The following is a 26,717-nucleotide window of genomic DNA, read 5'->3' as shown; positions in this document are numbered from 1 at the left end:
ACGAGGCTGCTCACCATAGGACAGCAAATGGCCTGAGTACCTGGCCCCAGGTAGGTTACAGATGTGCCTAGGCCCCAGGTAGGTTACAGATGTGCTAAGGTTAAAGGTGTGCTAAGATGAGACTGAGAGAAAGCCTCATCTTGGCACATCTGTAACATATTTGCAGTATCCTGTGGCACTCCTGTTGGAAAGCTCTGGTTGGAGCACAACTCAAGAGAACCATGGAAACTCAGGATTCTCCTTGGACGTTCATTCCTTCCCTTTAAGTCTCGAGTATGTAGAGCTACCCTTTCTCCTCACCACCCTCCTCTCATCTCTTGGTTTTCCTCTCCCTCCAGTCCATGGTGCTGCTACTACACAGCCAGAGGCAGTATATCTTTGAGTTCGACAAGAATGACCGCCTCTCTTCTGTGACGATGCCCAACGTGGCACGGCAGACACTAGAGACCATCCGCTCAGTGGGCTACTACAGAAACATCTATCAGCCCCCTGAGGGCAATGCCTCAGTCATACAGGACTTCACTGAGGATGGGCACCTCCTCCACACCTTCTACCTGGGCACTGGCCGCAGGGTGATATACAAGTATGGCAAACTGTCGAAGCTGGCGGAGACACTGTACGACACCACCAAGGTCAGTTTCACCTATGACGAGACAGCAGGCATGCTGAAGACCATCAACCTACAGAACGAGGGCTTCACCTGCACCATCCGCTACCGTCAGATTGGGCCCCTGATCGACCGGCAGATCTTCCGCTTCACCGAGGAAGGCATGGTCAATGCCCGTTTTGACTACAACTATGACAACAGCTTCCGGGTGACCAGCATGCAGGCTGTGATCAACGAGACCCCGCTGCCCATTGATCTCTATCGCTATGATGATGTGTCAGGCAAGACAGAGCAGTTTGGGAAGTTTGGTGTCATCTACTATGACATTAACCAGATAATCACCACAGCTGTCATGACCCACACCAAGCATTTTGATGCATATGGCAGGATGAAGGAAGTGCAGTATGAGATCTTCCGCTCGCTCATGTACTGGATGACCGTCCAGTATGATAACATGGGGCGAGTAGTGAAGAAGGAGCTGAAGGTGGGACCCTACGCCAATACCACCCGCTACTCCTATGAGTACGATGCTGACGGCCAGCTGCAGACAGTCTCCATCAATGACAAGCCACTCTGGCGCTACAGCTATGACCTCAATGGAAACCTGCACTTACTGAGCCCTGGGAACAGTGCACGGCTCACACCGCTACGGTACGACCTCCGCGACCGCATCACTCGGCTGGGTGATGTGCAATACAAGATGGACGAGGATGGCTTCCTGAGGCAGCGTGGCGGTGATATCTTTGAGTACAACTCAGCTGGCCTACTCATCAAGGCCTACAACCGGGCTGGCGGCTGGAGTGTCAGGTACCGCTACGACGGCCTGGGGCGGCGGGTGTCCAGCAAAAGCAGCCACAGCCACCACCTGCAGTTCTTCTATGCAGACCTGACCAACCCCACCAAGGTCACCCACCTGTACAACCACTCCAGCTCTGAGATCACCTCCCTCTACTACGACTTGCAAGGACACCTCTTTGCCATGGAGCTGAGCAGTGGTGACGAGTTTTACATCGCTTGTGACAACATCGGGACCCCTCTTGCTGTCTTTAGTGGAACGGGTTTGATGATCAAGCAAATCCTGTACACAGCCTATGGGGAGATCTACATGGATACCAACCCCAACTTTCAGATCATCATAGGCTACCATGGTGGCCTCTATGATCCACTCACCAAGCTTGTCCACATGGGCCGGCGAGATTATGATGTGCTGGCCGGACGCTGGACTAGCCCAGACCACGAGCTGTGGCAGCACCTTAGTAGCAGCAACATCATGCCTTTTAATCTCTATATGTTCAAAAACAACAACCCCATCAGCAACTCTCAGGACATCAAGTGCTTCATGACAGGTAAGGACCACGGCTCACTCAGGGCAGAACCCCACAAAGTGCTCTTACTACCTAACAAGACTTAGTCTTCTTTGAGAAAGGTGGTGTAAGGTGACAGGAAACACTGACTTTCTCTTAGAGCAGCGTTTTCCGAAGTCCATTTGAAGAAATACTAGTTCAGAAAATACTCTGGAAAAATAGTTCCAGCATCAAATAAATTTGTCAGGGTCACCACCATTATTACATTTTCATAGCACATTTCGGTGTATGATAAGCTCTGGGAAGTGCGATAAAAGTGAACTATTTAATATATTTGCCCGCTATTTCTCAAACTTATTTGACTGTGAAAGCCCCTTTTTCACCATGAAATCCTAATATCTCATTGGATACATCCCATGGATTGCACTTTAGGAGTTTCTGACACACAAATCAAACTGCTTATCAGTCCTTGACTGGGTTAAGGTATGGCTTTAAAAAAAAAAATTAGTTGTCAATCTGAGATAATGTAAGAACAGAGTGAAGAATGCACCATTTTGAAGCTATGACGTGTTACAAAAATTATTTAACTGCCCTGAATTCCAGTTTCCTGATATGTAAATTGAAGTTAGAATATCTACCTATAAGTTAAATATGTGTATTATAAACCCTAGAGAAATCACTAAAAAGATAAAAACTAAAAAAAGAGTCCTAGCTAATAAGTCAACAGTGGAGATAAAATGGAAGACTAAGAAAATAATCCAAAGAGGGCAGGAAAAGAGGGGAAACAAGGATAAGGAACACATGGAACAAGAGAAACTAACACCTACCTTCTAGGGTGGTTGCAAGGGTGAAATGAAATACTTCATGAGGTTCCTAGCACAGTGCCTGGCTCATATGGGTTCCGTTTCCTTTACCCTCTGACTTGAAAAGTGAGCTCTGCCTTCCACTAGCATGAAAGCAACTTGAATATAAAGTGTCCCAGGGTCCCACAAGCAGGGATGTCTCCAGCAACCACAGCCCTCCCAGCAAGCAGCCAGTCCCAGGTTAGCCACAGAAGCCCCCAACCCAACAGAGAGTGGGTGGGGGTTTGGGTAAAGCCCACGCTTTTTACATAAGAGAGTTTGTGGCAGGCAAAAATTGGGCACATCCCAACTTGCAAAGCCAGTAGTCTCTCCCCTCTTTTGTCTTGCAATTCAGTCCTCTTGCCCTCTTTTATGGCAGTTTCCTTCATCCTACCACTGCCTCTTCTGTGCAGCCACTGTTTCAGGCATTGGGGATAGAAAGATGATCCCTATATTCCAGGAATTTTCACTGTAAGGGGAGAGACAGGCAACTGCTGTCAAGAGGGGAGGGCCATGGCAAAGGTTTGCACAGATGCCCCTTGAAGCACAGAGGAGGAGCCACCTGCTCTGCCCAGGGCATTCTGGGAAGTCTTCACAAAGTAGCTGACATTTGAGGCCAGCTCCTGAGTGGGTGTTCACCAGATAATGGGGGAGAAAGACATTCCAGAGAGAGAAGGCAGCACATATAATACAAAAGTGTAGAGGGGCAACATGACAGCTCACGTGAATACCCCTTACAGACATGGCTTCCCGGCTCCCAAACTTGGTAGCCCCCACCTGGAACCTGTTTCTGCTGACAGCAGTAGAAGAATTCCTTTTTCAAGAAGAGTTCCACATTGTCACACGTTGAAAGCAGGCATCCCAAGCATAGGAAAGAGGGGAGAACAGCATCCTAAGCATAGGAAAGAAGGGAGAACAAGGTGGTGGACAGGTGTGATGAAAACAGACTTGGGGCCTATGGATAAACATGAATATCCTAACAATGTTTCACAGCCTTCATCATGCTCAACTTGGCTGCTAGTTCTAGAGAAACTTGACAGATTGAGATGACATTTCCATTACATCTGTCTGCATTAAGTACACCCCCTGCCTCACCCTCCAGTGAGTTTCCTGTGAGATGTCTTGGCAGGTTACTGTAGCTGAAAAAAATATGGTGAAATAGGAAACGTACTTTTCTATCAAAAAAAAAAAATCATTGCATCTTGCCAAAATATTACTCCCTCCCCGCTTTTTCTTTGTATACCACCATATACATATGGTCTCCTTCCAGAATAGCACTAACATAACTAACTCTCTATGCTATCTGGCACTTGGCAGATATGCTCTCCTTTAAACTTTGCAACAACCGTGAGATCACCATCATTATCTCCATTCTGCAGATGAGACTCCAAATGTCATTTGAGGCTCTAGTGAAGGGTTTGTCCAGAGTCACACAGATGTAGACCATGGAGCTAGGACTCTAATCCAGGGCTCTCCGACTCCAGAACACCTTCCACTACGATCATGCTGGCCTCCAAATCCAGCTTTTAACAAAGCAACCAACCACCAAGGGGCACCTAACATTTTCAGTTTGGGTTCCATATTCTAGTCAGTTAAATCCAGCAAAGAGTATATTATTTATACTTACTCCTTGCCAAACCTGTACTAAGGATCCAGAGAGGAGTGAGGTATAATACCCACCTTCATAGATCACAGGGTCCAAGACAGCTTTTCTCGAATTTCTTTGCCTATGAACCCACCATAAGAAAAAGATTTTATGTTGCAATAAAACACTAAGACAAAAGGTTTGCAAAAGAATACTTAAGTGTGATGCACTCATTTTCTAATCTAGTCTGTTCCATTTCAGTAAAAATGCTGGTCATGATTCACAAAATTGATTTTACTACATAGTGGGTCATATCCTACATTTGAAAACCCATGGTGTGCAAAGAAGAGATTTCATATAAGCAGTTAAGTTTTTAGCAAATTTGAAAAGATTCACAATCACGAATAAGAACCAAGATACTATTACTTCTCGCTAAACCTTTCCTCTTAGCATCCAGGTAGACTACATGCATCTTCATTCACATTCAGCAACAACAACAACAACAAAATTCTTTTTTTTTTCCAAAAATTTCTTCAAGTCCTGAGATATATTCCAGCGAGATAGGCTTAGGTCACAGGACAATCCCTGAAGCACTTACTGTGGCTGGAGGGAAAGAATGCACTGATTGGCTTAGCCTAGGTCACATGCTAACCCCTTAGGTGGAGTCAACTTCCCTGTAATTACACTAATACTGCAGAAAGGAAAGAGAAGGCAGAATGGGCTGCTGGGAAGGCAACCAAAAGATGTCCACTACCAATATACCATGTACATCATTGCACTCTATCTTCACTTGATGCTTGTGAGGTGGGATCACTGACCCCATTTACAAAGGGGAAAAGTGAGGTTCTGAGGTTCAGAGAGCTAAAGTAACTGGCCCACTAAGAAGTGGCAAGGCTGGATTAGAGCTCTGCTCTGATTCCAAAACCCTCATTCTTGGATTCAAATATACTTTGTAAAGAACAAAACCACACATATGAAAGAGATTATTGGTTGGGTGTGGGGGCTCACACTTGTAATCCCAACACTTTGGGAGGCCGAGGTGGGCAGATCACTTGAGGTCAGGAGTTCAAGACCACCCTGGCCAACATGGTGAAATCCTGTGTCTACTAAAAATACAAAACTTAGCTGGGAGTGGTGGTGCACACCTGTAATCCCAACTACTCGGGAGGCTGAGGCAGGAGGATTGCTTCAACCTGGAATGCAGAGGTTGCAGTGAGTCAAGATTGTGCCACTGCACTCCAGCCTGGGTGACAGTGAGACCCTGTCAAAAAAAAAAAAGGAAAGAAAGAAAGAGAGAGAGAGAGAAAGGAAGGGAAGGAGGGAGGGAGGGAGGGAGGGAGGGGAGGGATTATTTTTGCCTACATTTCATCACTCCCCTGTGACAACACCAAACTCTTGGATGGATGAGTGAAGAGGAATTTTTTCACTTGAGGGAAATACCTACTTCTGATATGGTAAGAAGGAAGAGTAAAATTCCCAGCTCTTCAGAGGAGCACTGAAGAAAAACTTATGAATAAATTCATTTTCAGCATTTTTCCTAAAGGCATAATAGGAAAGTTTTCCACTTTCCATCACTTGTAATTAAGGCCCAGGCCTCTTCTCAGCCCCCTAGTTTCCTGAGAATTTGCAGTATTCCTTATAGAAGCTTTCCTTTGCAACTACAAATTCAGATGCAAGTTCTTAGCCTCAGGCAAAATGGCTTTATAGGGCATTTTTCCCTCCTGTTCTGTTTGTTTTAATTTCCCAAAGAACCATCTGCCACGATTTATAGAATCAAAGACTCTTAAAAACTCAGTAAGAAGAGGGACTTTGAAGAAAAGTTAGTCTAAGCTCCTTCTGTTAGAGAGGAGAAAATGGAGGTCCTGGAATGTGGAAGCATGGGTTGGGGGAAAATAGAGAAAATCTTCTGTGAGTGGGCACTGAGCTGTATTCTTCAAAATACATTAACTCTGCCAGGCGCAGTGGCTCACATCTGTAATCCCAGTACTTTGGGAGGCCAAGACAGGCAGATTGCTTAGACTGGGAGCGCCAAACCAGCCTGGGCAACATAGCGAGACCCCATCTCTACAAAAAATTAGCTAGGCATGATGGCACGCCTGTGGTCCTGGCTACTCTGGAGGCTGAGGTGGGAGAATCTCTTTAACCCATGCCACTCAACTCCAGCCTGGGTGACAGAGCAAGATCCTATCTCAAAAAAAGTTAAAATATATTAAATCCAGTAATTTATGTATAAGCTTAGAATAGCTCCTACCACACGATAACTGCCACCAAACGGTAACACTTTGTACTCTTCTCCATAAAAGTATGGTTAAAACCATTTCTACTGTCACTATTCAGATAAGGAAACGAAATCTCGAAGAAGTTAAGTAAACTGTCCAAGTTCACACAGTTTGTAAGTTGGGCAGCCAGAATTTGGACCTGGGTTTGTCTTGCTTCAACTACCATGTTCTTTCCTTTCTTTGATTTTGCCTACTAAGGCTGAAACGAGTAGAACGAAGCTCCAAACTTCCCTTTCTACCACCACTCCATCTTGGCACCACCAAGTTGCACACTCGGGAGAGGGGGCCCCGGACGACCTGAAAACAAAACAAAACAAAGGCAAACATGAGGTTCTTGAATGGGATAGCAACATAGGACCCAGTGGTGACAGGGACACAGGTGACTCCCACCAATAGGATGAACTCAGTGGGTGGCAGGTGGCAATTTTGCCTAAACTTACCTATGTCTTAGTCTGTTTTATGCTGCCATAGAGGAATACCTGAGCATGGGTAATTTATAAGGAAAATAGACTCATGGGTAATTTATAAGGAACTAAGCTCACAGTTCTGAAGGTGGTATAAGCATGGCACCCGCATCTGCTCAGTGTCAGGAAGCTTTTATTCATAGTGGAAGGCAAGGGGAGCCAGTGTGACCATGGCAAGAGAGGTAGCAAGAGAGAAGGGAGGGGTGCCACGCCCTTTTAAACAACCAGCTCTTGCATGAACTAATAGAGCAAGAATTCACTCATTACCTCAGGGAGGGCACCACACCATTCATGAAGGATCTGCCCTCATGACCCAAATCCTCCCACTAGGCCACCTCCAACATTGGGGATCAAATTTCACCATAAGATTTGGAGGGGACAAATATTCAAACTCTATCATCCTAGAAACTAAACAGGACCTCTGTGATCAGGGTTCTGTCTCCACTGGAAAGAAGCCAAAATCAGGCTTCGCTCTGAGGCTCAACTCAAAATCCTGCCTCCCCAAGACTTTGGATTCTTAGTCTCTGATCGACATCTGCTTTGGCATCTTCAGCTATGCCTTTTCAAGGAAGGCTGAGCCATGCTGGGACACAGTCTGTCTGTCTGTCTGTCTCCCTCTGGCCCCAGTTCACCTCCCACCTGCCATCTGAGGCTCGTCTTGCTCCAGCCACAGTCGTCCTTTCTGGCTGAGCTGCTCTGTGGTTACCTGAACACTCCCTGCACCCACACCTTCCCTCTCTAGGCCTTGCCTTGTACAGTCATCTTTACCTGAAGTGCCCACTTCATCTCTGCCAGTGCCTGACAAAAATGGCACAGCTTTCAGTGTCTGGCTTAAATGCCACCTTCTGCATGTGGTCTTGTCAGCCTGTCTAAACGAAAGACTTCTGCCTTCCTCTAATCTTTCCTTGTATCAAAGTTATTCATTCCCATGTCTCATCTCTCCTTCAGAGTTGTGAGTATGTGAGATGAGGGTCTGAATGGCACAGTCCTGGGCACATAGAAGACACTCAGCAATAGTGGGCCAGGTGACTGGTCCTCTTCATTTCCTCATGTCTTGGCTTCCTGATTCCATTCTCCAGTGAGCCAGATGTTCATGGCAAAATCCTGTCTATCCCCACACCTAATAATTAGTGACCCCAAGGAATGTTATAAAATCAATTACTCCCATGCCTATGGGACTCGATCCCCAAGCCCAGTGTAAAGACTAGAAAATGAAGGGCGCCAGGTACGGTGGCTCACACCTGTGATCCCAGCACTTTGCGGGCCGAGGCAGGTGGATCACAAGGTCAGGAGTTCAAGACCAGCCTGGCCAAGATGGTGAAACCCCATCTCTACTAAAAATACAAAAATTAACTGGGCATGGGGGTGGGTGCCTGTAATCCCAGCTACTCAGGAGGCTGACACAGGGAATTGCTTGAACGCAGGAAGAAGAGGTTGCAGTGAGCCAAGATCATGCCACTGCACTCCAGCCTGGGTGACAGAGCAAGACTGTCTCAAGAAAAAAAAAGAAAATGAAGGCACAGGGAGGTTGTGGCATCCTTGGGCTTTCAGAGTAAATAAAAGGTAGAAGCAGAAGGAAGACTCTCTGATTGCAGCCTAGGCCATCTCTGTAACCCGTGGGACTTTAACCTTGAAGCTCTAATCACTGCACAGGGGGTTGGAGAGCAGGGGAGTGTGTTTCGTAAGTGAATTGTCTCGTTGCAAGTCAGTCATTAAAATCTTTCCTTTTGGTGGGTCTGGATGTCCTTTGTAAGTGTCTCCTATGGATGTTGGAGTGAAAGGGAAGGATCTTCATCTGTCAACAGCTGCCCCTGGGTATGAAGCTAGAGGTCCTGGGAGTTGAAGTGAAAAGAGCAAAGGAAGTCCAGAAACCTGGCTTCTATTTCAGTGTCATCACTCTTGGGTGTACTTGGGATTGGGATCGCTGAGTCCCAGGAGTACATTTGGCTTTCATAGAGTGAAACCATTTTCCAAAGTGTACGTAGCAGTTGACTCTCCCACCAGCAGCAATCCACACCCTCACCACCCGCTGCAGCTCACCGCAGGCTGTGTGATGGGGATGGGTCGTATCTGAGGTCCACTCACTCCACGGAGATGTTTCTGCTTCCCTCCCATCCAGATGTTAACAGCTGGCTGCTCACCTTTGGATTCCAGCTACACAACGTGATCCCTGGTTACCCCAAACCAGACATGGATGCCATGGAACCCTCCTATGAGCTCATCCACACACAGATGAAAACCCAGGAGTGGGACAACAGCAAGGTAATTCCTGCGCAAGGCTGCCACTCCTCAGGCCACTCAGACGTTGCAGGAGGGGGTCCCTTCAGCTTTTCAGAAAAGCGTGGGCCAGTGATAGACACCAATATGGTGCCTTCACAGCGCCTGCCAGAGACAGTTCAACAACTACTTAGTAACCCCACCACTAGTAAGCTGCTGGGGAAGCAGCCATGACCACACACAGACACTTACAAGCTGCAGTAAGGAGCTTTGTGTGTTACACTGAGTTTGGAGTTCTACAAAAATAATAAGCCTGTGTCACTATCCAGAACAAAAGCGCAGGGAGAGAAGGTGGGTCCCAAATAAAAATGTGACATTTTCTGAGTATTTCAATGCACCTGGCCTTATGTGAGTTATTCTGTGTAACTCACAAAGATCCCACAGCCGTATTGTTCTCATTTTACAGATTCGTGCCTGAGGCTTTCCCAGTGCTACATGGCAAGGAAGGGGTAGAGCTGGGATTCAAACCCAGATGTGCCTGTTCTGTATCCTCTTGCTGAGCACAGTGCCTGGCATATTGTAGGTGCTCAAAAAGACTCACTTGCTCTTGTCTCGCTTTTATAACCCAGTTTCAAAGACTCAGAATTGTATAGCTGGAAAGGTCTTTAAAAACAATCTCATCCCACCCGCTCACTTCAGGCATTCATTTGCTCATTTCTCCCCTCCCCACAAACCCAATCCATTCATAAATTCTCTATGAGAACCTGACTCTGTGCCAAGCCCCATGCTGTGCCCAGTGAACGCAGGGATGAATCAGGCAGAGACTAAGCCTTCAAGGGATGCTTGCCCAGGGGATGACAGACTAAGGAGCAAAGCAGGTTGCCAGATGGCTTGCTGCTGGTGGTCAGAAACCTTCACATCCACATTTCTTACTCCAGATTGATTCCGTTAGGCCTCAGCATGGCTATCTCCAACCAGACCCCGGAGAATGGGATTCTGCACCTCTGTACGCTGGTGGCACTTCCCACACTGTATTTTAATGCCTCTTTCTTGTCTCTCACTGGATTATGAGCCCCAAGAGGCTAAGTGCTAGGTCTCATATAGTACCCAGTATACAGGATAGCAAACAGTGGATGCATGGAACATTTTTGATAAATAAATAAATGGCTGAAAGAAGTAAACAGCCCAGACATTTCCCGATTTTACAGATGAGGGTTTGAAAGCAGCAGAATTTGATAGAGAACCCAAGTCTGCCTGGTCCCAGAGCCCATTGTCTTTCTGCTGCCCAGCCTCTCCAGTTCCCACCACCCCCAGGCCCTGCCCAGATATCCTGGCATTTGCTCTTCCCAGGGCTGAGCACTGCAGCACAGCTCCTCCTCCCTCACGAGGCTCCCTTCGCACTCCAGAGAGCCCCAGTCTCTGACTGCCTGTCTGCCAACCTCGCCTATCAATGAATTATTGATTTCCGCCCTTGGCAAGCATCGGAGATCTTTGTTGTTGAGCACTCCAGCTTTCGTGAAACTCTAGGAAATAATTGTTCACAGACAGGGTTCTATTAATTATAAAGAGGACTTAATTTCAGTGAGAAGCCGATGGGCCTATTGCTAAAGCCATTTCCCTAACTTGCTGATTAGGCCCTGGAGCCTTCCTGAGTGTGGCTTCTCCAAGCTCCCTGAGCTACAGAAGGGACAGGTAGATGATACGCCAAGCTAGCAGGGCCCAACCTGTCCCCCAAAGCAGCCAAGAGGAGGGGCACCCCAGGAGCCCCAAGGAAGCACAGTGGGGCAGAGGCCTTCCTTGGCAATCAGATGTAAATGCAGTGGAGAGCAGTGAAGCAGGGTGGAAGGGTTAATATCAGTCACTGCCTCTCACCATGTTATGCCTTCTTGCCAAGAATGCATTTCTTGCCAATCCTCCGTCTGACGGCACCCTACCACTCCCACCCATCCTTCAGGTCCCAACTCAAGCCTGAGCCTGTCCTCAAACCCCACCTCCTCCATCTTCAGGCCAAGATTCTTCTCAGCTTTGTTTGCTCCTTCCTTCTCCAGCAGCCCTTGAAACTGAACCTCTAGAATTGGACAGGCTTGCATGTTGACTTATTATTAGTTGTATGACTGTGAGCCAGTGACAACCTCTTTGAGCCTTGGTTTCCTTAGACATGAAAGTGGAATCATGACAGCACCTACCGTATAAAGTTATTGTGAAGATCACTAAGATAATGAGTGGTAATTATTTGGCTCAAACATCAAGAAATGTTAGCTATAGCTATTACTAGTTCCTCTCTTAGGCCATCAGTGATCACATTTAATTGCAATTATTGTTGTCATATCTGTCCTTCCTCACTAAATGATGAGTTATTTAAGAGCAAGGATGATGTCTGATTCATTTTTGTGTCTCCAGTGCTCAGAAAAGGACCTGGCACAGATTACATGCCCCTTGAACAGTTTCTAAAAAGAAGGGTGGGTGAATGGATGGATGAAGGTCAGTGACTACCTGGATGTTCTGGTGGTCGGCGGTAGAGCTACATGCCGTAGGTTAATAAATATGTGTGGTTTTGACTTCATTATTTAAACTGATTTTCCAGGTTCTCAGGGGTTTTTCCCCTTTGTCTTATTCTCTCTCTCACTCTCCTCCCCCATCAGTCTATCCTCGGGGTACAGTGTGAAGTACAGAAGCAGCTCAAGGCCTTCGTTACCTTAGAACGCTTTGACCAGCTCTATGGCTCCACAATCACCAGCTGCCAGCAGGCCCCAAAGACCAAGAAGTTTGCATCCAGTGGCTCCATCTTTGGCAAGGGGGTCAAGTTTGCCTTGAAGGATGGCCGAGTGACCACAGACATCATCAGTGTGGCCAACGAGGATGGGCGAAGGGTTGCTGCCATCTTGAACAATGCCCACTACCTAGAGAACCTGCACTTCACCATTGATGGGGTGGACACCCATTATTTTGTGAAACCAGGGCCTTCAGAAGGTGACCTGGCCATCCTGGGCCTCAGTGGGGGGCGGCGAACCCTGGAGAATGGGATCAACGTCACTGTGTCCCAGATCAACACAGTGCTTAATGGCAGGACTAGACGCTACACAGACATCCAGCTCCAGTATGGGGCACTGTGCTTGAACACACGCTACGGGACCACACTGGACGAGGAGAAGGCGCGGGTCCTGGAGCTGGCCCGGCAGAGAGCCGTGCGCCAGGCCTGGGCCCGTGAGCAGCAGAGACTGCGGGAAGGGGAGGAAGGCCTGCGGGCCTGGACAGAGGGGGAGAAGCAGCAGGTGCTGAGCACAGGGCGGGTGCAAGGCTACGACGGCTTCTTCGTGATCTCTGTCGAGCAGTACCCGGAACTGTCGGACAGCGCCAATAACATCCACTTCATGAGACAGAGCGAGATGGGCCGGAGGTGACAGAGAGGGCCGAGGCCTGGACTTCTTGCCAAAGACAGCTACGCTTTTGTGGCCACATACCTGACTGTGTTGTACTTAAAAAAAAAAAAAAAAAAATTGATTTTTTAACAAGTGCAGAAACAAAAAGATACTGGTTGCATTGTAACTCATGCAACATCCTTTTTTTTAGAAAAGAAAAACACAAATTTGGCCTTCGCACATTTTTTGCAAAGAACAGAAGGTATTTTTTTCTGTAGTGTGATCACAATGAAAACTTTATTGTCTTTTGTTCCCTTTTTCCTCTAGGATTTTTCCCTTGTCGTTTGGGGTATGTATCTCCTCTCTGAGATGCATCTCCTGGGGTGTCTCCTTGTCTGTCCCTAGATACCCAGTGTGATGTGGGACATGAATGTCTGTGCTAACTTGTCTCATGTGCAACCCTTTCTTCTTCGATTGGGGTCAGGCAGGAGTAAAGGGAGTGATGGGCCAGTACAATGCCCCTTCCAAGGGGGCCTGGGAGGAGGGTCTGTAGGACCAGAGGCTCCTTGGCAGGGCTTCTGCAGAAGAGTGGTGGATTTCTTCTCACCATGTTCTGTGCCTCCAGAGGATCACAGATGGCTTCATCTTGCTCCAGGGAATTTCATGGTGTTGTTCAGCACCTTTTTTAAGCTGCCCCAACTCCTGTCCAAGCTTTCTATTTTGATGCTAAATGAAGCCCCCTACCCCTTTTGCAAATCCCGTGTAGTTGTCAGTGCCACCTCCATGCTGGGATAGAGAAAGTGTCTCCCAGGTCCTTTCCCCCAGACCGGTGACATAACATCCTGGACTCAGAGCCCCATCCTCCCGGGAGGGAAGGCACCCAGGATGCCTGTGACTGGTTGGTCCTCCATGATGTTCCTGTTCATCTCCTCCTCTCTCCCAAAGCCAGATGTGAGAACCAGCACTGCACAGCAAGCCCTCAATGTAAGCACCATGTCCACGGAAGGGAAGGCCACCCACAGCAAAGGGATGGCAGTGGTGGTGAGGGCAGCAGCCTGCCTTCCGAGGCAAAGCCCTCTCTCTATGACTTTGAGTATCTTCCCTCCGTTGCTCAGCCGCCGCCACTGAGACGTCGGAATGTGGAGGGAGGTGCTTGGTGGCCTTTGATTCTGGAAAAATGCTTAAGAAAAAAAGCCAGCCAAAGAGAGGAAGGCATGAGCCAAGCATCCTTCTAACCAGCTCCGGAAGTCCCATCTGCCTCCATGTACAAGCTGATCGCAGAGCTGGACTGGGGCAGGATGGGCTTCCAGGAAATTCCTGAAGTTCTGAATCAGCTTCCCCCCTAGAGAAGCCCAGCCAGTGTGTTTTTTAGTGGCAGGAAGAAAGGAGGGAAGAGCTGATGTGGTGTGGCCTGCCCGTGTCATGCAACCCCACCAGGAGCAGGGCAGTTCCCAAGGTGGGTACCCGTGGATCTGGGAGGCCAGGCTGGTGTGGTTCCTGTGAAGACCTGTGCCTGTGTCGTCAGGGAGAGGCCTGAGCCCTCGCAGCAGCAGGGACAGCCCATACCTGAAGAGCACACCCAAGCTGAGGCAGCAGCCAGCAGGCGGGGGAGCAGGGAGGGCAGGGGGAGTCACAGCCAGAGCTGGGAGCCCCTTGTTCAAGGATTCCATTCCTGGTTCATCCGCCTAATTACGGTTGTCATTACCACTCACAGGAGGCTCTGGGAGACGGGAGGGGAAGCCAAATGCTTCCTTTTAAGCTGGGCTTCTTAGAAAATGGAACTTTTATGGGTTACATTTACATTAAGTGTGGAAAATGAATTCTGAGTCTGAGCTATTCCCCGTGGAAACCTTGTTGGACTGATAAGCTCATGGCACCTCTATAGCCTTACTCACGGAGTCTTCAGAATATTACACGAGTTAATGAAACTGAGAAGGTCTCTGACTGCATGAGGATCGGAGCAGCATGTAGTCTGGGTTCTGCCTGGCAGAGGGAGGCATCCAAAACTTCTCGAGGAGAGGAGATTTTGCCTTACATCATCCCACGGGGATTAGAGGATGTGTTTCGCTAAGTGCTCTTCCTGTTTCCAAAAAAAAAAGTCACACTGCCGCAGCAGTGCGCCTTGGCCTGCTTGTCCACTGGTTGCCCATTGCCCCTGGATCCAGAGCTCCACTAAGTCAGATACAGCGCTCCGCAGGCCTGCTGTGGGAGGCATGAGCTGGAGATGGGGGCTCCCATCTGGCAGGATCATTCTTGGATGAGATGGAAAACAGTTTGGCCTGAAGAACACAAGTTTTTTTTCTCCAGGAGGGACTTACGCCTCTCAAAATGTATTCTTCATACCAAGGGTCCTTGGGCAAAGTGCTCCTGCCCAGTCGATCAGTCCCATCCTGGCTGCCCGGTATCAGTGAAGACCTGCTGGGGATGTCTGCTCAGAGGTCAAGGGTGGCTTGTGGTCCACGGGAACCAGCTCCCTAGGCTTCCCCCATGCCCTGTCCCTCCTCCACAGCCCCCTCCCCAAAGGGATAGGGTGGACTTTTACGGATCAAAAACAGAGAATTATTGGGTATTTCATTTCTTTTTTTTTTTTTTCATAGAGATGGGGTCTCACTGTGTTGCCCAGGCTGATCTCAAACTACTGGCCTCAGGCAATCCACCTTGGCCTCCCAAAGTGCTGGGGTTACAGGTGTGAGCCACTGCGCCTGGCCTGAGTGTTTGTTTCTTTAAAGGATCTTATATTTTTCCTGGGCTACATACCACCACAGCAGCCCAGCTTCTGTGGGGAGAGAAGTTGAAGGATCCCGAAGCTTTAGGAAAAGGATCTCAGCGGTGGCACAGGCAGTGTTATGCACCTCACCGTCACATTGGTGCTGTTGTATTGAAGGGGGTGCTTCTGGCCTTGGCCCTTTTGAGTTGGTTTCCATTTGGGCTGCAGGTGACTCAGTGCCTCCCTTCTCAAACTGTCCTCCTGCTGAGACCAGCAGTCCCAACCCCATGGCAAGGGTGAGTTTGAAGGCCTAACCCTATGCCTACGTAATAGGCTCCAAGCATCGACTCCCACACTGAGAACACCAGCCCTTTTGACACTCACCAACCAAATCTGTTCATTCGATAGAGTGACCAGGCCTCCCTCACCTGCCCAGGTGTATGATCCTACAGTTCCTGCCTTTTCTCCTACCCCGCACAGCTGCCAACTGGTCCCGCAGCCTCAGCCTCTCTGCCACCACCTTAAATAGGACTTTGCTGATTCCCCAACTTTGTTTTTTGTAGGATGAGATTTCTTTTTTACCCCACCCCCCACACTCCAAACAGACATTGCTGGAGGGCAGAGCTAGGACAACTGGAGGAACGGGAAGGCATGCCAGTAAATTACTCCCTTGTCAGCCTCTGACCCTCATCTCTCAGAATTGTTGGCTGAGAATTAACCCAAGGACCACACCAGTGCCTGATTTCTACTTAGGGAGAGAGGATTGGAAACAATCCCAAAGAAACTGAGGGTGAGAATGGCCAGGAGGTGTGTGTCCAAAAACCCAGGAGGGGCACAGAAGATGATGGCAAGGCAGACTGGGCAGTGTTTTGTAGACACAGAACAAAGAATCAGAATTTGAAAAAAGAAGAAAAGTACATCTTCTCAGCTGCGACTTTAAAGTATCACCTTTATAGATGGCAGGGATTTCCATTTCCATTTCCATCTAAGATTTCAATGTGAAATCTTAGAATGCAGTTTTACCACTTGCAGTCTTGTATTTGTGGTGGCCACGTGGTGAGGGCGGTGATGCTGAGCTTTCTGCCCAGGAGGAATGAGCTTTCGAGCTCTCAGCAGGGTGTCAGGCTTGGGGATTTGAGCATTCACTGCTCAAAGTCCAGGCTATTCTCCAGTCCTCATGGCAGCCATTAAGCCCAAGAGCCGGTCCTGACCTGGGGACACATCTCCTGAGGGATCCCAGAAAGAACCCAGTCTCTCCTTTCCCTTGGAGTCCTCGTTAGAAGGAAAACCTCTCTATTTAAGGCACATCATTCCCAGCTAGGTTTATACACTTGTCTATATTTTATTGGAGGAAAGGGAATTAAAAAAGAACTCTGCAGTTCAAGGCCCTTCAATTTAACCTTCCAAAAACAGCAAACTCATTTTAAAGACTCATTGCTGAGGTGATAGAGACAAACCTTATCCTCTCCAACCTTTACATTTGCAAAAACCATCCTTGTGTGCTTGACTGCCCCAGACAGTGGTGACTCTTAGGTTTCATTACGAATGTGGAAGATCAGAATGTGGGAAGGCCCGGGCGAGGGCCAATGTTGTGTTTCTTACCCCCTCTGGAATGCCAAAGGCAAGGTACTAGGTGACCTCCTGGTCCCCAAGAAAATGTGATTTATTCTGAGGGCGAACAGCCAAAGGAGGACTCAGCCTGGAGCAGGCTTGACCGTCCTGGCAGGAGCTGAGCCACAGGTGTCTGGCAGTGCCCCAGCAGCCCTGGATTCATCCAACACCAGAATCCCACTTTTGTAAATCCACCTGTTGTTCTGAGGACCTCTGAACTAGCAGCTTCAGCAAAAGGAGTCTGTACCAAGCTGCCTCTGGATGACCAACACTGGAGACTCTGGCCTTACCATGTGGAAATCATTTTCCTGAAGTCTGGAACTAGTTTTGAGAAGTTTTTTTCTCAACACTTTTGTGTTTCTAACACTGTATCTTGACTGTGTAAATACCAACAAGGCTGTAAATAAATGCAGATGTAGATACCTTCTAGAAAAAAAAAAAAAAAAGCATAAAAACAAAACCAGAAGTGATCCCGTGTAGCCTTCGTTGACAAATAAAGACTATTTTGTGTTTACAGGTGTCTGGTGGCCTTTGCTTGGAGAGAGAGGCTTCCTCTTGCCTGTCCCAGCCCCCAAGCCATCCTGGGTTTGTGCTTCCCTGCTGGCTGCTATCAGGATGACCTAGGAGAGAACTCAGCCCTAGGACCCAGGGTCCCTCTTAAGCCCTCCAGGCCACAGCTCTGTCAAGAGGCATGTTCAGAGGGTCTCTATGATCCTGAAGCTTGACCTTGCAACTGCATGAGAGGAATAAATATCACAACTCCTCTGATATCACTAGTGCGGCATGGCTCCCCATCCCACTGCTGCCCTCGTTCAGGGACGGGCTGAAGGGGCCATGGAACCCAACCCTCCCAGAGGAGAGAGCCTTGCCCCACCACTGTGCACACAGAGTCATCCACCATGCCACTGCCTTCCACAAAGGATGTGAGTGGTTGCACTTTAAATGACTGTATATTCATGATACAAATAATTGTAACTACATAATACACCTTAGGAAACAAGAAAGGAAGAAAATTCCTTTGGGCTTTTCCCCCCTCTATGTGTTCCTAATGTTGTTGTTTTTTATTTAAGGTGTTGTCATCACAGCATACAGGTCATTTTTCACCCTGCTTTTCCCACTTAACCTCACGTTTAACCTATCAGCCCTGGCGGTCAGGGACAACAGCTGGTCTGTTGAAAGAGTACATGTGCTAAGCCCAGCTCCCTGGTGTGAATGGCAAACCTTATGAAAATTCAAATAATTGTCCTTTGAGGGCAGGAATTAGAATAGAAGTCCTCATCTCTTGCTTATCAGCCTCAGGGCTGGTCACCACCAGGTCCTCAGAGAAGGAGCTACAAGCTTTGAGACCCTTCCTTCCACCCAGGTCCCCGTGGGTTCTCCAGGTCTTGCTGCCCAGACCATTGCACACAGGTGGGTCAGTGGTCCCAAGAGGCACTGACAATCTCGCTCTAGGAATCAAGCCAAATTGGGTGCAGAACGAAGCTCTAGTACTGTGTGATCTTTGGCAAGTCATTTAACCCCTGTAAGCCTTGGATTTTCCATCTATGTTGAGAGTATGGTGATATAGAACCCCCACCCCCGGTCACTGCTTAGAGCACTTAAAAGAACATGCAAGTAATGTAGCCCATGACTCAGAACACAGCAGACTTTCCCCAGCGTGAGTCATCCCCCTCACACCTCCCTCTCTCACTAGCCCACCCCACCTTCCAAAGTCTAGTACTATTTCCACTACACCAGTGGTTCTCGAACTTTGGGCTGCATCTAAATCACCCAGAAGTCTTATTAAAACACAGATGGCTAGGTTCCACCCCCAGAATTTCTGAATCAGTGGGTCTGGGTGCAGCCTTTTAATTTGCAATTCTAACAGGTTCCCAGGTGATTCTGATGCCCCATCAGGCTTGAGAGCCACTCCCAACTACACTATCCTTTATACTGTACAGAATAAGCCACTGAGCCTGGCACTTCAGATACCCTCAATCAATGACAAAACCCTCAATCAACGCCTCTTCTCTTCCACACATAGCTACAGTCTGCTGCATGGGTCATGCACCAGCCCACAGTTGTTTCTAGACTTTGGCCCACATGGGCCTTTGCACAAGCTGCTGCCTTGAGCCCAGCTGAAATAAACTCTTGCTGCTCATTCCCCTCTGGAAAGGCACTCCCTAAGCATCTGCCATGCATACGCCCTTTTCAAGACTGGATCATTCTTGGGTGTGAGCTCCTCCAGGCCAAAGAGGCTGTCTAATTTCCTGTGTGTTTCCCAGTACCCAAAACAGCTTCTCAGCCATGGGTCACCCTAAGGTCAGCTTTTGCTTTCCCTGAAGAGCCCACTCCCTCTGATGTATTTGAGAAAGAGGGCCTCGTCTCCTGTGCCCTTCCAAATTGGGCTGCCCGCTCCCCCCGCCCCCCCATCCCCACCCCCACCTCAGCCACTCTCCTCGCAAAGCTGCTGCAGCTGTGCACACACTCCTCGCAAAGCTGCTGCAGCTATGCAAGGCCCTCAGGAAGGAGGAAGAAGTAAGAACCAGGGCCTCTCCTTCCCCGCCGGCCTCAGGTCCTCAGGTCCCACTAAAATCCTGCCCTCAAAGTTATGTAGGTGATTAGGACTTTGCTGATCCATCAGAGGCTGTGGAGAAAATTACAACATAGGAGGGAAAAGACCTTAAAAGTGAGTACCACTGTTTCTTTCTCATATCCAGAGAAGCGTCTAAGAAGTTAAACATCTTACGGAGGCTTCCCGCTTGGTCACATCCCACCTTGACCTTGTTCCTTGTCCTCATAGTCACCTCTGTGGGAGGCTTTCCTTCCAATCTTCACACTAGAAATCTCTCCCCAGACGCTGGGAAACTCCATCCATACACAAGGGCCCACCCCTACCCCCATCAGGCAATCTAGCAATTAATTTCTCAAGCCTGAATTAATCGGTCTGAAATAACCCCAGGGTGGGCCCCATTTCCCACCCCCAGACCAGCCCCCTTCCAACGTCTCATGGACAATGGAGTCGCAAATACATTCTTCATCCTTTCAAGAATCCAAAACATGTATGTGGAGATACACGCAAACACCTTGCAAGGACGAATATCACCTCTCAGGAGCAATGCAGCCTTAAACCCAAGGAGAAGAACAGAGCATTCTCCTATTTGCCCTGTAATCTGCAAGCCCATCCTGTCCTAAAGGACATCAGAAGCTGCCATTGTATGTAGAGCTTTCAAAATACACCCACTCCCAGGACTACCAGGCTTACGAATTGTACCCGTTAACCGGGCCAAGACTCAGTAGAGCTTTGAAATTCCTTCTGATGAATATCTAAGTTCTTAGGGTAACAACCTAGGATATAAGAATAGAAGAAATTGAGTCATTCCTTCAGAATCAGATATTTATTATATGACTAAGTGGATGGATGAGTAGAGAATGGATGATTGCATGAATAAATGCCATAGCCAGGCCCATGACAAGGTCTGGAGGAGGAATTATAGTCAACAGCCATTTAATGAGCACATTTAATGAGCACAAGATCCCAGCCTAAGCAGCCTCAGAATACTTAAAGATGTAAGACAGGACCCTTTGCTTATAAGCATCACCACTCAATCAGGGCGTCTAGAAAGATTCAGAAAACAGACTCTGTGATACTAAGGAACATGTGCTCTGTGTCACTATTCCAGAAGCCTCGGCATCCAAGCTTGCTGAAACCCAGAAATCTCAGAGAGGTGGCCTGAGGCCCACCCAGTGGACTCAAGAGGCTCCATTAGCTTGAGCTCAGTCTGGGGGCTGAGACATTGCCAGTTTTAAAGCAGCCAGGGCTCCAACACTACGGAGTGTGAGGGTGCAGACTGGATGGTGCAGGAGCAGAATTCTGTTGGCAGCAGAATCCCATCAACATCCAAGAGTCCAGTCCAGACCCTGGAGGTGTCAGTCCAGGCAGAGGGGCTAGAGGAACAAGCAGGGCAAGGTGATTACATGGCAGTGAGATGGGCACAAGTGCCCTGGTGTCCACACTCAGCTCACATGGGTTTGGTGGTGAGGAGAACCACGCTCTGGGGAACACAAGCTCATCACCTGCCCATAGCCATGATTCTGTGACAGCAGGACCAGCCCCAGCCCCCGCGTCCTGCCCATGGCTAAGGTTCCTAATGTGCTCTATCAGCCTGTGATTTGGGCTAAAAACTCAGAGCCTCCAGCTGGCTTGGGGGTGGAGAGAGGGGGAGTACCCGAGTGCTAAGAAAGTAGCTCCAACAAAACCCACTTTCCACGGTGCCAAAGGAGAACTCAGGAAGGGCTGAGTGAACAGAGGAAGGAATCCGAGAAAATTTCCTGGAAGAGGTGGATTTAGTGAGAAAAGATTAGATGAGAGGAAGGTGTGTTTTTCATGTGGACCTAGGGGAGCCTGGGCCTCCAAGCCCTACTTGTGGAAACCACGTCCAGGAGGCATGAAGCCAAAATTTCCTGGGGCTCCAATCCAGCATGTCTCCACTTTTTCCACACTGCAAAACCCATAATGGTTGATGTTTGATGCAGGACCCACTCCCATAGGTGTGCCTAGATTGGCGATGACAAGGGTGGCGGTGATCTGCAAATCCCAGCAGGCAGGAACACCTCTTCTTTTTCCCCACTCATAAAGCATCTCAGAATGCAAACAAGAGAGCGAGATCACGTTACAGGGACAATTCTGAATGTATGCTAATTTATAGCAAAAATAATTTGCCAAGTAGTACTTTAGTATTCATAATGACTGACTCCTGGCCCATTGCCTCACTGTTTGTAGTAACACATAGACCAGGAACAATCGCTACCTCCATTTTTCTCCTCTTTCCATTGTGGGTCAGGGAGTTCCCCACCAACAGATTCTGAGATGAGGACATGTCTGAAAGTAGGTTATTAGGAAGTGGTCCTAGGGAATATGGGTACACAAATAGAGATGAGGGACAGGAAAAAGGGCCAATCACAGGTGTGAAATCCAGCGAAGTTTCAGAAGAATAATTTTGGCTAAGTCCTGCAGGAGAGTTGTGGAAACAATCTAAGTCACACCTGGGAGTTTTCCACCTGGGGGCAGGCAGCTGGGCTTTTGACACCTCTGCACCTGCCAGTCATCAGTTAAGGGCTGCTCCTCAGACTGTCTTTACCCAGGCACTTCTAGCTCTCCGTGCACTCAGGAAAAATGAGCTCTGGCAGCCTGAGGACAGCCTGCCTACAAAGACTCCCAGGTGTTAGCTGCTGGGAATGAAAGCACACAGCCTTCATTCATTTCGATCCAAGAGGGTTGAAAGAGTCTCGCAACATCTACTGAAATCTCATATCCTACACCACAGTAGGCACCTAGTAAATGCTGGTCGCTTATTGGTTAGCAAGGGATGCATCCAAGAGAACAGGACACAATCACAAGCATTAAAGATGACGCAGGGGTGGGACCCCACCTATTTTGTTTACCACCGTACCCCTGGTACCTGGCACAGGAACCTTGTATACATGTTTGTTGGATAAATGATGAATGGATCTCCCCATGGTGACGTTGTTATCTGAAAGCTTCTCCAGGTCTCCCTAGTTCCCTCCTTTAGTTCTTGCCTGACTCAGTTGATGCTGCCTGAGACCACACAGCACTCAGGAGGAGCTCACTGGGGCTTCATCACATGGTGACCCACCTCACTGAGCAAGTGCCACCCAACTGTTAGGCCCAACGTCTGCCCTGTTCTCTCTAATCAGATGCTTCTGAGGACAAGCATTGTGGCTCAGTAGACACGACAGATGTGGGCTGCAGACCCAGGACTTCCTACATTTAATCTCATTTGAACCTACAACACAATTCATGGTAGGTATTATTACCTTCCATTTTGCAGATGAGCTTTATAAGACCCAGAGATGGTTTGCACTATTAAGTGATAGAATCAGAGTCAGTCCAGATTTACCTAACTCCAAGTTCTAGGCCATTGATCTTACATCTTAAAGTTCAGGGGTAAGGGAGTTTCTGATGTGACAGGCTTCATACATTGACATCTGAAGATGGACAACCACCTTTTGAGTGGCCAGAAGGTGACCCATCCACAGACACAAGGCTCACTGAGACTTTGCTCAACTCCAAATTTAGGGCTGGCTCCAAGGGCATGTGACCTGTGTAGTCACACAAGGCCCTGCGTTCAGAAAGGCCCACTCTTGGTTTAATGCTCTGCTGTTGCCATCTTGAAACACTTAATTTTTGAACAAGGTCCTATGTTTGTACTGGGCTGTGCAAGTTATGGAGGCAGCCCTGTCCATACTGCTTACCCAGTGTGAACAAACTTTCAGCATTCTAGGACATTCTCAAGAACCTGAGGCAGAGGAAGAGCCCTGGAGCCCCGCAAAGGGGTGGGGAAGCTGTGGGCAGGAAAGCCTTTCCATACATGTCATGTCAGGACTGGATAGAAGCAGCCGAGACCTTCCCACCAACTCCAAGCCAGGAAACCCCCACTCAGTGGTAAACATCTAAGTCCATTAAGTGGAAAAGACTTGTAGGACATGTAGAGACTGTGGGGCACAAAGAAGCTACAAACCAGTTCTGCCTAGGGGAGGATAAATCAGAGGAGGCTTTGAGAGGAAGGAAACCCCTTGACTGTTCAGAGAAAGAAATGAAGAAGAGCATTCCAGGTGGAGGGTGTAGTAGAGTTAAGGCACCAAGGTGTCCTGCAGGTGGCTTGGCACATCTCATGGGGGGGAGCCGGGGGAGGGGCCTTAAGAGTTAGGACTGAACAGGTGGGCAGAGGCCAATCAGGTGGGCTTGATTTTTCCTCCTTCTCCTCCAGTTTTCTTAAATATTCATGTACACACACCATGCACATTCTCCTGGGTTAGTCTCCATTTCCACCCAAAATCTTGCCAGATGGCTGGGAAGCATTTATATGAGAAGCTTTATTGTCTCTAGATAGGCGTTTTTCTGCTCTTCCACTCTACTGTACGGGGCAGGTGATGTACTTAACACACCCCTGATTTCTTCACATTGATAACGCCACCTAGTGGCCACCTGTCACACTCCCATTCCTCCAAGCTGATAGGCAGAAAAACATGGGTGAGATCAGGTAAGATCATAACCATCCCTTGTCCTGCTCCTGCACTTCCTAGAGTTCAGACGACCTCCATACGAGAACACTTTTGACCTGTACAACAGTCCTAAGGTTCAGCAGTGACTCTCAGATGATGCCCTAAAAGCATCTCACACTCTCACACCAGAAAGGAAAAGGAGTAAAATTAGCTCTGGCAGTCCCTACCTTCCTTCTGCTCCCTGGGCCACTGTGAAGAGGATCCTTCAGTTCTGAATGTGCTGTCCCCAGCACCACGCAGACAACTACAGAGGCCACTGCTGGGTCTGAGGTTGGACAAAGGTGGACAAAACAGCACTCATGACTCATGGAGCTTGGAGAGATTTACCTTAGGCATCTTTAAACAATCAGTGAAGCTAACAGCAGTAACAAGCAGAACAAGGAGGAGGAGAAGGAGCTATTTCTTGAGAGCCATTCCCTCTACCAGACAACCACACTAGGCCTTTTACATTTCTTCCTTGAATGCATTTTTGTAAGTTCATTAAATCTTTCACAAAGCAAGGAAAGCTTCAGATGGCAATTAACATGTACTGGGTGCCTACAATATGTCAAGCAATTTCCTAGGCACTTTGAATGCCTTTGCTTATTTCTTACCACAGTACAACAAGAGAGGTACTATTAGTATCCAGTTTTCAGGCGAAGAAGCAGGCACTTGCCAAGGGCATGCAGCAAGCAGATGGAGGAACTGGGAGTTGAAGCTGAGCAACCTAGTTCCAGGCTTGCACTATTCGTCACTACCCGGACTCCCTCCTAGGCTGAGACAAAAAGAAAATGTGTACACCCTGTCCTAGAATTTACTGGTCTACTTAGGAAGAGAGATATATAACTGAAGATCAATAATGCATTCACTTATTTACTCATTCTGCAAACTTTCCCTCAAAGACATATTACGCCAGGTGTGGATGAGTGTGTAGGTGTTAATTCCCTCAGTTTGATGGGAAGAGAAGCTAAGCCAGGTTGTACCTGCACACCAGTGATTCAGGATGAGGCAGCAGGCAATGGGACTCACAAGATGAGAAACGGAGTTTGGGGACAGCTGGCCAGGAAGTGCCCAAGCCCTGGTCTAATGGGGTCTGAAGAATACCTCTCTGCCCAGCAGATGAGGAATTCTCAGCAAACTGCTAGCCCTTATTATATCTAAAAAGCTCCACCAATTCTCCAGCCTGGATGACAGAGCGACTCCGTCTCAAAAAAAAAAAAAAAGCTCCACCAATTCTCTTCCTTTAGCTTTATGCCTCCTACCTAGGAAGAGAAGGTGAATACTGTCTGATGGGTCAAGTAGGACCTAGCTTCTTATGACAAAAACAGGACTCGCTCTTCCTGGGTCCAAAGCTCCAGATAAACTGGCCTGAGCTGCCATCTACCGACCAACTGTGCACACTGCAGCAGATACTGCCAAGTTCACCTTCTTGACAGGTGCAGAGTGATGGAGCCCTAAAGTGGCTGAATTCCTTAACTGTTAAGATGGGGCAGGCTGTCATCTCCTAGTGTGTTACAAACAAAAGGAGACTGAGACTCTGAGAGGTGGCACAAGGTAGTAATCGTTTCCATTTACCATTTGTCAGGCACTGTGAAAGCACTTCACATTGCTCATCTAATTGAATCTCCTTAAGACTCTCCTGAGTACTATTACTTATCCCCCCTTTATTTGTTGTGTTTCTAAAGTCTCTCCATTCTATAATTGTTTTTCCTTCTTTTTAATGTTATTTGTTTATTAAAGAAAAAGGTTATTTGTACTCCTGGATGTCTCACAACCTGGATTTAGCGGATAGTTCTTCGTGGTGTCACTTGTTCTCAGGCCTCATAATTCCTAGAAGCTGGCATGTAGCGCTAAAGGCTTAATTAAATTCAGGTTCAATTGTTTTAAGCAAGACCAACTCATATGTACTTTCTACTACATCTAATCTGGGGCACATAGTGTTTGATTATTCTACTTCTAGTGATAAGATTTGGTGATGTTAAATTTTTTGTAAAAATGCTGACTTCTTAGTCTATTATTCCTTCATTAACCGGAACTCTTCTTTAAATAAGTAAAATACCCAAGTAAGATGGAGCAGCCAGAGAACCTGCACAGGCTGCATAGAGCAGCTACGTGGCGCCAAAAAGCAAATAGTGGCAGCCAGATTGGAGAAGAACAAACTTTGGAGGGCCACTGAATAGGCAGAATTCACCTCCCTTTTCCACTCTGGCATCCCCCCACCTTGCCTCAGGTAGTTAAAAGTCCAGAGGTGGGCATCCAAGAGAAACCTCTATTTCACCTCAAGGAGTAGGAACGGGCCCCCTGAGAGTGGCAGTATTAACAGTGGAGGCCCATAGACGTGGGGGAAGCTTCTCTCTGATTGGAGGAGCGGGGGTGTCAAGAGTATGGGTGAATCTCCACTACATTTTCTGTCCTTTCACCAATCGGTCCCAGATGCAGATGCAGTAGTTGCAGCAAGTGTGTGTCAGAGAGAGGCAAATAAAGCCTGAGATTTCTGGCTGGAAAACCTAAAATATGGGCCTCAGGGAAATGAAAAATACCAAGGGAGATGGTGGTGATGGAGAAGCTCAAGATAGTGGTAAAGTTGTTTGTGAATGCCCAGACTCATCCCTGGGCATCACATGCATAGATCTGACCCTAAGCAATATGCCATAAACTTTGAGAACTGAACTAAGAATAGTCCATGGCCCTGGTCCCA

At 48.0% G+C, this 26,717-nt stretch overlaps 1 protein-coding gene across 1 annotated transcript in view; it reads left to right on the top strand.

Moving 5' to 3' along the window:
- TENM4 (teneurin transmembrane protein 4) overlaps nucleotides 1-17,489 on the top strand; it is a 787,121-nt gene extending 769,632 nt beyond the window's left edge. Inside the window, exons 32-34 of the mRNA XM_025357209.1 lie at nucleotides 339-1,953; nucleotides 9,201-9,343; nucleotides 11,941-17,489. Of these exons, the coding sequence (XP_025212994.1) occupies nucleotides 339-1,953; nucleotides 9,201-9,343; nucleotides 11,941-12,699 (2,517 nt within the window). The 3' untranslated portion in view covers nucleotides 12,700-17,489. The remainder of the gene's footprint in view (nucleotides 1-338; nucleotides 1,954-9,200; nucleotides 9,344-11,940) is intronic.
- The last annotated feature ends 9,228 nt before the right edge of the window (nucleotides 17,490-26,717 follow it).

Source organism: Theropithecus gelada, chromosome 14, assembly GCF_003255815.1.
Source record: "Theropithecus gelada isolate Dixy chromosome 14, Tgel_1.0, whole genome shotgun sequence".
Classification (NCBI taxonomy): domain Eukaryota; kingdom Metazoa; phylum Chordata; class Mammalia; order Primates; family Cercopithecidae; genus Theropithecus; species Theropithecus gelada.
This window is presented reverse-complemented; position numbering and strand designations above follow the sequence as displayed.